Source organism: Stomoxys calcitrans, chromosome 3 (assembly GCF_963082655.1).
Source record: "Stomoxys calcitrans chromosome 3, idStoCalc2.1, whole genome shotgun sequence".
Classification (NCBI taxonomy): Eukaryota; Metazoa; Arthropoda; class Insecta; order Diptera; family Muscidae; genus Stomoxys; species Stomoxys calcitrans.
Window position 1 is genome coordinate 94,348,493 of NC_081554.1, and position 12,314 is coordinate 94,360,806.

A 12,314-nucleotide genomic window follows, 5' to 3' on the forward strand; every position below is an offset into this window, starting at 1 on the left:
CCTTTAATAGTTTTGTTGATCGGGATAACGTCAGGCAAGTCTTATGATTTTGAAATGCCTGTGATGAAACAAATTCCTTAATGGACGTTAAACGAGCCAACAGGTGACGCCAAAAAATTAACATTTGTAGTGGCCCAACATCAGGTGGGTCCTTCTGAATCTGTTGACTCTCAACTAATACGCCCTGTATTTGTCTCATCCATCGGTTGAAGTATTTTTCTACCACTTGTACACGGCGCACATCCTTAGAACTGGTCTCAATTTGAAACTTAGCTAAGAGGAAACCTTTGAAAAGCTCATGCGAAACCTCAAAGTTTACTCGGCTCGATACAGTGACATCGGAATACTTTAGAAATTTTATATACAGTCTAAGGGTATGGAAAAATTTTTGTGTTTGGTTATATTCAACAACGTTGAAGTCTGAAATATCGTCTAAAGATTTCAGAAGTATGTCATCGAAGAAGTTCTTTAACACAAATATACATTTATTTCTCTGATCAGTCTTCCAGCAAAAGAACGACACCTCCTCTGAGATGGTGCGATTGTCAATAACCTTATTGTTGTTGTTGCGGTAAACAGCCACCAAATTGCCGAATACCTCTACATTATCACTACGATGGGCAATTGCACGATTAACTGTCTGGCGTTTCATATTCTCCACATAACGTCCAGAGTCTGGTGGATACCCAAGTTGAGCAGCATAACATATCATACATACTCGAGGTCCACTTTTTTCCAGCATAGCCGAGAGTAAATCAACGAATTCCGGCTCATCCACAACGCCCATAACTATCTCCTCCATATCGATGCCCAATAGTTCCGCTCCAATCTCCAAAATATATCTATGATTTGCCCCTAAAGATGATATACGTTGTTGTCTTAATTCCTTCAAATGATGGGCCCGTTTTCGCTCCAGTTCTTCTTCATCTTTGTCCGTAGCACTAAAACGTCGTGTTGTCTGCTTCTGAATTGTGCGCGAGACAACAAAAAGTTTTTGCAATTTTTTAATATTCCGATCGGGATCTATACCCTTCACTTGGATGTAGTAAGAACTGCGTTTATCAGGATGTTTGTTCCCCTCAGTGGACATTTTGCCAATTAAAATTGTCTACGATGATATGAAATTCGTTTGCGATATAAAACAAATGTGTGTGTGTATAAAATGTTGTGAAAATTGTATAGAATACTTTCCTTCTAGGTTGCTTTAATTTTATTAATTCTAATTCTTAACGACTGCAGTGAAAACAGATATCTCCAGGGACAACAGTTTAACACATATAAACCAAAAAAAATCTGCTGCTAACACTAGTAAAAATGCAAAAGCATCCTTGGAGCTACTTGATCGGGTCCAGCGGCGAGCGATGGTATTGATAGAGGAAAGTAGGGTATCCAACTCTATTGTTTCGTCGTAAAGTGAAATAGTAGGCTTTCTAGTTATTCTTATTACCCTAATTTTTGAAAATGCGCGATCTCGGAGACGTATGCGATTCAAGCCAAATTTTAATGCACTTTGACTTGTGATGACTATGTAAAACACTTGTCTCACTAGCCGAACTCAGAATAGATTTCCAAACGCCCTGATCTTCTGCGCTCCTTCTTCAATTTCTGATACCTAGTTTCGTGATGTCTTTGTCCACTTAATCTCTCCATCGGGCTTAGGTCGTCCCGGCTTGCGTGTACCACCGTGATCGCCCTCAAAGAACTTCGTCGCTAGAGCTTCTTCATTCATTCCGACAACATGATCCAGACAGCGCAATGATTGTATTTTGATACGTTTAACTTTGCTAACGTCGCACAGCGAGCCAAACGGCGAATAAATTGGACATAAGTCCACAACATTCGCCGTTTGTCCCACTGTGCGTCGACATACAATTCATTTTGTAAAAAAAATGTTAGTAAAAAAAAGTGCTCTAAGTCAACTACGGAGTCGTAGTCGGAGTCGAGCAGTCTTCCCGGAGTCGACATACAGTTCATACCATTGCTGCGGAGTCGAGTCAAAATTTAAAAAAAATATTTTTATTTCCTAAGCCACTATGGTTAGGGTAGGTTTAAGTGGCAGTCTGCTATCAGACTCACTTAGACGTTTTCGTCCATTGTGATACTACACGAATAGAAGAAGGAAGATGCCTTCTAGTTCCGACCGTTGAACCATCCAGATCGCTTTAAAAAGCCCAATAACTTGCGAATGTTCACATCCGCTAAATCAGAGAGGTTCTCAAAGAAATGAGAACCTAAAGTGGAACTCCTTCTAACTGCTAGTGCGGGACACACACACAGAAGGTGTTCTATAGTCTCTTCTTCTTCAATGTCCTCACAGCTTCTGCAAAAGTCGTTGCTGGCAACCTTCAGTCTGTCAGCATGTTTTCCGATTAGACAATGACCTGTCATGACGGACACAATGACTGAGACGTCTATTCTAGCCAATGACAGCAAAGCAGTGGACCTCTTCAAGTCTAGATAAGGCCACATAGTTTTGGAATGCTCACAGCCCCCTCTTTGTGACCGTCTATCATTCGTTGACCTTCGGGCCTGGTCCTGAAAATATAGCTTACAGTCACTAGAGATTCCAGTGTCGCTGGAGTGTGTAAGGTAGTTCGTAGTATCGCAAGCTCGTCTGCTTTAGAATTTCCTGGAATATCTCTGTGGCCCGGCACCCAGAACAAGTGAATTCTGATCTGCCACAGTCAAGGGCGGTGTTTGTGTTCAGAAATACGTTCTCCGGGAATTTAATGGCTGTCTGAGAAGATATTTATGCCAATCGTCGTAATGACATTTCACCACTTCCTTAATTGCAAGGATCTCTGCTTGATACACACTGCAGTGGTCGGGTAACCTCTTCGATATGACCAGTTCTAGATCTTTAGAGTACACCCCAAAGCCCACCTGGTCGTTTAGTTTGGGATTTCGTAGTTCCAATCGGTTCTATCAGGAATAGTGGTACAGTAATTTTTATCAAAAAGCGGCTCAGCTAGGGCGTATCCACACTGCCTGGAACATCGGATATTGTATCAAGTATAACACAGTGTCCGTAGCCGGCACATGACCTACGAGAAAGCTCCCTTAACCTCACGGCAGTGGTCGCTGTAATTTGGGTAGCCACAATGTCCAGAGGCATAAAATGTAGCATTAAATTCAGTGCACCAGATGGTGTTGTCCTCAGTGGGGCTGTGATGCACAAGCAAGCCATCCTTTGGATCCAGTTAAGTATTGAACAATAGGTGGACTTTTGAAGCGCCGTCCACCAGACCACAACGCCATTTAGCATAATAGGTCGGACAACTGCAGTATATACCCAATGCATGACACGCGGCCTAAATCCCCAACTTTTGCCAATGGCTCTCTTGCAGGTGTATAGAGCAAGAGTGGCCTTTCTTGCCTTTCCAAAATGTTAGATTTGAAGTTCAATTTCCTGTCCAGCAAAACACCCAGGTATTTTGCGCTTCCTGTAAATGGAACATTCTCTTCACTCAAGCAGACAGGTTCCACTGTAGGCAACTTGTATCTCCTGCTAAAACTACTTCACGGATTTATATCCAGACCACTTTCGGTAGCCCACTTTGCTGCACGCAATTTCCACGTCATCAGCATACGCGATCACTTTTACGCCTTTTTCTTCCATAGACAATAATATATTGTTAATTGTTAATTCCAAAGTAAAGGAGACAGTACACCTCCTTGAGGAGTTCCTCTGCTGACCCATCTTTTTAGATCCACAGATCCCAAGCCTGCTGCATCTATGCTTTTATAACAAAAAAAAATATTTTCTAAATATTTTATGGCCATTTAGCGAAGAAAATTGCATATTAATAACTTTGACATAAAAGTGCACCTGCTGGCAAAAGTAGTAGGCTTTTCGCCATTAACTTATTAGACTCTGTCCAGAAATCTCACTCCGTAGCATTTTATGAAAGCTATAAAAAATTGCCAACTTTCGACAAGAAGAAAATTTTTTTTTACTAATTGTATTCGTCCACTTTACGCCAACCCAGATTTCATTAGGATGCCTCCTTCTTAACTCGAGCTAGAATTTTTCTAAAACAGTTCTATTCTTGGATACATTTCTACCGATTCGTCGTTAATGGGTTAAGTCAGTCTACCCATATTCATTCGTCCGTTCAACAGTTGAGGCTTTCCGCATGAATGGATCATTTAGTGTAGATTGATTTTAGTTTATAACATTAAAAAAAATGTAAAATACTATATAATACTATATATCTGAGTGTGGACTTTCAAACTGTTCGACAATTGAGTTTATTCAAAAAACGTGTGCAAGTTCTTTACTATTTTTATAACCTACACAACTACTGTGGTACAAGGAGATAGACCCATTAACAAGCAAACCGATAGACGCCAAATCACTTTCTGATTCAATTTAGCTATGCCCATGTTCTGCCCATCGGTCCGTCTGCCTGTCCATCCGTCTGTTTGTCTGTCCATTTGTTTTGAAATTGGAAGAAGTCCGTTCAGAATTGGATATGACTCCCATGTTGTATATGTTCGTCTTATTCGGAATACCACTCCTATTTCATAGAAATCGCTTCAGATTAAAACACAGCTCTTATGTACATGTGTCAACCGATTTTTACTACACAGAAAAAATATATACCTAAATTTGCCCGATTTGCCAGCATTAGGACGGGAAAACCTCCGCTGAAAATTTTTTCTGATGGTCTCGCCAGGATTCGAACCCAGGCATTCAGCGTCATAGGCCGACATGCTAACCTCTGCGCTACGGTGGCCTCACACATGGTATTGACTTATAAAAAAAATTTCAAACAAGGTGTTAATTGCTTTAATTATTTTCGACATTGAAATCCAATTTTTTTTTGTATTATGGCAATTGAATGGTAAAGAAAATTTTCGTTCAACACATTTTTAATTGTACGAATTAAATTGTTATTTAATAATACAAATTGTGAGTATCTATTTCTGCGTTCTGTTGTGTCCCCTTTCACACATATGTAATGCGAACAAGTGCGAATGAACCATAATAAACACGTATGTTGATGGTCATGAGAGGATTCGTCGTACAAAATTTCAGGCAAATCGGATAATAATTGCGACATCTAGAGGCTCAAGAAGTCAAGATCCCAGATCTGTTTATATGACAGCTATATCGGGTTATAAGCCGATGTGAACCTTATTTGACACAGTTGTTGAAAGTAAGAATAAAATACGTCATGCAAAACTTCATTCAAATGGATAAGAAATGCGCCCTCTAGAGGCTCAAGAAGTCAAGACCCAAGATCGGACTATATGACAGCTATATAATGTTATGCACCGATTTGAACCATACTTAGCACAGTTATTGGATATCATAACAAAACACGTCGTGCAAAATTTCATTCCAATCGGATAATAATTGCGCACTCTAGAGGCTCAAGAAGTCAAGACCCAAGATCGGTTTATATGGCAGCTATATTAGGTTATGAAGCGATTTCACACGATTTCACAGCGATCCCCTTTCACACATATGTAATGCGAACAAGTGCGAATGAACCAAATATATGTCAAGTGGCTTGACAAAAAATATCAAGAACAAGTAAAAGCGTGCTAAGTTCGACCGGGCCGAATCTTATATACCCTCCACCATGAATCGCATTTGTCGAGTTCTTTTCCCGGCATCTCTTCGTAGGCAAAAAAAGGATATAAGAAAAGATTTGCTCTGCTATTAGAGTGATATCAAGATATGGTCCGGTTTGGACCACAATTAAATTATATGTTGGAGATCTGTGTAAAATGTAAGCCAATTCGAATAAGAATTGCGCCCTTTAGGGGCTCAAGAAGTAAAATAGAGAGATCGATTTGTATGGGAGCTGTATCAGGCTATAGACCGATTCAGACCATAATAAACACGTATGTTGATGGTCATGAGAGGATCCGTCGTACATTTGAACCGATTTGAACCTTATTTGACACAGATGTTGAAAGTAAGAATAAAATACGTCATGCAAAACTTCAGTCAAATCGGATAGGAATTGCGCCCTCTAGAATCTCAGGAAGTCAAGTCCCCAGATCTGTTTATATGACAGCTATATCAGGTTATGAACCGATTTGAACCGTACTTGCCACAGTTGTTGGATATCATAACAAAATACTTCGTGCAAAAATTCATTCAAATCGGATAAGAATTGCGCCCTCTAGAGGCTCAAGAAGTCAATACCCAAGATCGGATTATATGACAGCTATATCAGGTTATGCACCGATTTGAACCGACGGACGGACATGGCTAGATCGACATAAAATGTCGCCACGATCAAGAATATATATACTTTATGGGGTCTCAGACGAATATTTCGAGTAGTTGCAAACAGAATGACGAAATTAGTATACCCCACATCCTATGGTGGATGGTATAAAAATTGCTCGGTCTTTATATGGCAGCTATATCTAAATTTTGACCGATCTAATCCATATTTGGGTCAGATATCGGGAGGCTTAAATTAACACACTGTTGCAAATTTCAACGAAATCGGGTAATAAATAAAGCTTTTATGGTCTTCAGACCTTTTATCAGGAGATCGGTTTATATGGTAGCTATATCTAAATATAGTCCGATCTGAACCATATTTGGGTCTGTTGTCGGATAGCCTTAAACCACTCAAAGTTTCAAATTTCAAATCGGATGAAAAATAAAGTTTTTTATGGGCATTAGACCCTTTATCGCAAAATCAGTCTATATAGCAGCTATATCCAAATATGGTCCGATTTGGCTCGTTCAAGAACTTAACCAGCGTGCATCAAAAAGACGTATCTGTTTTGAAGGCTCTAGAGTGATTACAACAGACGGACGGACATCGTTAAATCGTCTTAGAATTTGACGACGATCCGAAATATATATACTTTGTAGGGTTGGAAATTGATATTTTGATGTGTTGCAAAAGGTATGTCTAAAGGAATATACCCCCTATCCTACAGTGGTGGGTATAATAATTATTAAATAAAAACAAACAAGCACTGGCAGCATCCACCGTTTGGCGATCGCCATGCGAAAAGCAAAAGATGTTTGTGTTTGTTGCTATTGGCATTGTTGGATAAGTTGGATTTGAATTAGGGATGTAAGGTTTGATTTGTTTTCTATTGCGCTTGTGAAACAAGTCGTCTTAAAGAGCCCTATTCAAATTCAGATGTGTGCTTTACAAGTTGGGATGGTATGTAAAGCACGAAACAAATTTGAGGACATGAAAAAAGGTAGACGTGGTATTTAAAAATATTATTTTATTTTAATATGTTATTATCCATATATAAATATCAATTATTTCCTTTTATTAAATCGTTAAAACTGTTATTTGAGAGAAGGGACAACTTTCAAATTAATTGTTTTATTGAGTTAATAACTGCTTTAATTGGATATTTGAACTTGCCATAAATCCAAATTACAAAATTGTTAATCAATAATACAAATTCGTTTATAATTCCGATTTGAGCTAATTTTTTTATTTGAATGAATAAATTTTTTAATTAAACCATGTTTCTCATTTTTTCTGTGTACTAGGGCCTTTGCAAGAAAAAACTATTTCCTCTATGACTCCTCCCTAGAGGCTCAATAAGTATAACTCGGTTATCTGTTTATAGGGGAGCTATATCAGGTTATAAACCGATTAAGACCATACTAGGCATAGTTGTTGGAAGTCAAAACAAAACACTTGATGCTAAATTTTAGCCAAATCGGGTAACAATTTCGTATTCAAGAAGTCAAGATTCGAGTTTACTTACTATGACAGAACATTTGTCCCATAAACCGAACGTAGAATAGCGTTCCAAGCGCCTATATCTTCTGCGCTGCTTCTCTGCCACCAAGTTTCGGCGGCAGAGATTTTTGAAGCAGGGATGACCAGGGATCCCGGTTTATTTGTACTACCGCGATGGCCTTCAAAATACTTCTTTTTGGGGCTTATACATCCTTTCTGACAACATGACCTAGCCAAAGCTACCGTTGTATTTTGATGCGGTTAAGTATGCTATCGCCGATATACAGTCTATACATCTCATGGTTCATACGACGCCTATAACGCATATATTTTACGAAGCATTTTCCTTTCAAACATTCCAAGTACTACCTCATCTAGTACCCATGCTTCCGAGCCATACAACAGCACGGTTAGTATCATCCATTTCGCCTTATCTCCATTTAATGCCAAACCCATTTTCATTGATTCTCTTTCGATACTTTCAAAGGTTGCAATTGCTTCTTCCGTTGACCGACCCATAATATCGATGTCGTCGGCGAGTAGCATATGTTCTCTCGTGAGTTGTGTGCCATGCATATTCACACCTGCATCTCGTATAGACTTCTCCAAGAGGATATTAAAGGGAACACACGATAAGTTAAGATAAGTTGTCTCCCTCTCTGAAATCTTGTTTGGTATTGAATGGTTCGGAGAGGTTCTTTCCTATTTTAACTAAGAAGCGTGTATTATCAAGCCAGGGACGTTGTCAGGATTTTATTTTGGGAGGGGGGGGCCATCCCACAATTTTTCAAAATCGAAAATTGTCAAATTCTTTTGTTACTGTGTAATTGGTAAAGATACCTCAATTTTTTTTTTAAATTGTGGTCGCTATGGGGTACATGAACTGACCTATCGGAGGTGACATATTGTCATAAAGTATCGTATCGTACTGAATTTCATCTCGTATTTAATGGGTGTTATATCACTTATATACAAATTTTTATGTCCAATTTTTTTTAAATTATGCTCGATTTAAACACTCGAGTTCATAAATTTCAAAAATGCCCGTTCAATAGAAATACATAATTCACAATAGAGACATTTCGAACGATATTACTCGTTCGCGTATAAGGTAATTCGGCCCCTGAGTGTTTTGTTGGACAGGAAATTTAAATTCAAATAAAAAATTTTGAAAAAGGCAAGAGAAGCAACTCTTGGCCAATAGACGTGCATTTGTGGCAAAAGTTGAGAGTTTAAGCCGCGTGTCATGCACTGAGTATATACTGCAGTTGTCAGACCTATAATGCTAATATACACTGATGCGGCAGCCCTTGCCAATGGGGGCTGCATTGGGTCAATCCGGTACGAACAACCGGCTGCCATGGGATTGATGCTATATGATGCTGTGGTCTGGTGAACGGCGCTTCAAAAGTCCACCTACTGTTTCATACTCAACCGTATCTAAAGGATGGTTTGTTTGTGCATCACAGCCGCACTAAGGACCATCGGATGCACTGAATTTAAAGCTGGGCAAATTGCTACGAAAAATGCTGTGAGGCTATTGCAGCTTTCTCTTTGGTCATATGGCAGCTACGGACACTGTGTTATTCTTGATACAATGCCGGATATCCCAGGCAGTGTTGATTACACATTGCCTGAGTCGCTTTTTGATGAACTATACCACTATTCCTGATAGAACCCATTGGAACTTCAATATCCCTCACGGCACGGGATAGCTGTGAGCACCACACGGGCTGGTGCTCATCGCCGTCACGAGCTTAGCTGTGACCTACCGGGCGGAAAGTGGAATCCTCACAGTGTTGCTCCAACGGCAGTCGCGGACAATCAGAGGTATCGTGTGGAGAGTCTCAGTAAGAGGCCGAGTGGCACTGTCTCTTGCGTAAATACTGAGTGCCTGTAATGCTCGATACGACAAGGCGAGTTATTGGCACCTTTAAATAACCAATGGACATCATGCTCCCGCGGGGATCGGTCGTAAAGAGCGGAACGAGCTTGCTCGCCTATAAGAGCTTGACAAGGATCGCCACATCCATATGCAAATGTGGCTACAACAACAACAATATCCATGATAATAGAAGTTACATACACTTATGTTCGCATGGTTCCATATTAGACGACCTGGCGGGCTTTGGGGCGTCCTCTGAAGAACTTGGACTGGTCATATCGACCACTGCAGTGTGTATCAAGCGGAAATCTTTGCGATTAAAGAAGTGGTGGAATGACTACGATGTAATGTCATAACGACAATGGGCATTCCAAATTATGTGTCCTAATCTAGACTTGAAGAGGTCTACCGCTTCACTGTCGCTGGCTAAAATGGACGTCTCAGTCATTGCGTCCGTCATGACAGGTCACTGTCTGATCGGAAAGCATGCTGCAAACTACAGATTGTAAGTAACGACTTTTGCATAAGCTGTGCGGACGTCGAGAAAGAATAGACTATAGAACATCTGCTGTGTGTGTAACGCACTGGAAGTCACAAGGATTGAAAGCTCCACGTTTTGCACTGCTGCACCTCCCAATAGAATTACGAGGAGGTGCAGCAGCTCGCCAGACATTTCCCTTCCATTCCCTGATCTCCAAAGTGACGTATCCTGGCAAGCCGTCATCTCTTTGGGGTCAGACCACCTCCCCATAACTCTCACCATCGACCGACCACCCGACTTAATAACCTCTGATGTTTATCAATCAGAAGAAACCCGATTGGGCTGGCTTCAGAGAGTACACCAATTGCCGCTTCAGTGAACTGTCACGCCCCTCGGATGTGCTATTTGCCGAGTGGAAATTCCGAGACATCACTAACGCAGCAGCCGCTCGCTTTATACCAGCCAGTCGAATACCTTAAGTGCGGCCCAATTTCCCGGCACAAGCAGTGGTATTCGCAGACGAGCGTGATGGTATTCGTTGTATAGAACCCACAGACCCCAGAATCAAAGATCTGAATTTGGAAATTAACAGGGTAGTCAACGAAAATAGGCCGAATTTGTAGCTGGAACACTTGGAGCAATGTAACTTAGGCACCGGGTTAGGCAAGCTGTGGTCAACTGTTAAGTCACTCTCGAACCCCGGTAGACGGGATGATAGGACCTCAGTCACTTTTGGCGAAGTAACCGTGACTGATCCGAAGAGATTTGCCAGGTTTTTCAACCGTCCATTTATTGTGCATCCCGAGAGTAACAGGATAAGGAGAGCCATTCGCCGTATCCGTGGTCTCCGAGCCGATGGACAGCCATCACAATTTACAGTGGGCGAAGTTACGAATGTCATCCGTGGCGCCAAATCATCCAAGGCATTGGGCACCGACGGAATCTCTATAAAGATTTTGAAGAATCTGGATTTACCTTGAGTTGAGTACCTTACTACTGCCCTCAACCTGTCTTTGAACACTCTTATAGTTCCCGATGTCTGAAAAATGGGCAGAATGATCCCGCTACTGAATTCTGGAAAGGACTCGAGCTTGGGGGAATCGTACAGATCGATCTCCCTCCTCTCATCCAGTAGCAAAGGCGCTTGAGGCATTACTCCTCCCGAGCCTCGTAGGAGAATTTCTATTCGCCGAGCATCAACATGGATTTCGAAGATTGCATAGCACAACAACTGCTTTGCATGCCATCACCGCACATATTTGCCGTGGCTTCAATCAATCGATGGAGAAATGATTCCGACCATCAAGTGTCCCAAAATACTTGGTGTCACATTTGACAGCTCTTACACATTCTCCCGACATGCCACAACAATTTGCGATAAAGTCAAAAGTAGAAACAATATCACTTGTTGGCAGTACTTGGTGTGCAGACAAAGAATCCTTGTTGACCACGTACAAAACAATTGGCCGGTCTGTGGTAAGTTATGCAGCGCCAGTGTGGTCTCGTCAACTTTGTGACACGCAGTGGAATAATATTCAGATCTGTCAGAATGCCGCCCTCCGAACTGCGACGGGCTGTCTCCTCAGTTCTCATGTGGACCACCTCCATCAGGAGACAAAGATCCTACCAGTGCGAAGACATAACTACATGCTGTCTAAGCAATACCTTTTGGGCTGTTATCGCAGAGACCATTCAAATCATCATCTTGTGGATAGATACCCACCGCCCAGAAGCCTTAAGGTAGATCTTCACGATCTAGAGCGTGAGGTTCAGCGCTACAAGAGAGAACCTCTAGATCAAGCGGCATATCAAGCGGGTCTGAACAACATTCATGCAGACACGGTAGCAGACGCTGTAATTGGCTATCGGGTGAATGTAGTCCTTGGAGAACGACCACCACCCATTGCACCCGAAGAAATCGACCTCCCCCGGCAAACCAGAGTGGTTCTGGCTCAATTACGTTCCGGCAGATGTAGCCGCCTCAACTCCTACAGAGCAAGGATTGTTGTCGACATTTAAGATGTATGTCCCGATTGTAACCAGGGATCGCATGAAACACGTCACCTGTTTAACTGCCCAGCCAGACCCACTCGACTCAGACCCAGATACCTGTGGACGCACCACATCTTAGTCGTAGAGTTCCTGGGTTTTGACGCTCAACAGAATCAAGCAGATGAAAGATAGAACACAACAAACTGCGACAACAACAACATTTTGCTTTTGAAACTGGTCGTTAGACCGATAGTGGCATTGGATT

At 41.4% G+C, this 12,314-nt stretch overlaps 1 protein-coding gene across 1 annotated transcript in view; it reads right to left on the reverse strand.

Moving 5' to 3' along the window:
• Positions 1 to 1,109, reverse strand: part of LOC106084054 (dynein axonemal heavy chain 8) — a 71,089-nt gene extending 69,980 nt beyond the window's left edge. Inside the window, exon 1 of the mRNA XM_013247492.2 lies at positions 2 to 1,109. Within this exon, the coding sequence (XP_013102946.2) occupies positions 2 to 1,090 (1,089 nt within the window). The 5' untranslated portion in view covers positions 1,091 to 1,109. The remainder of the gene's footprint in view (position 1) is intronic.
• Positions 1,110 to 12,314: the final 11,205 nt, after the last annotated feature.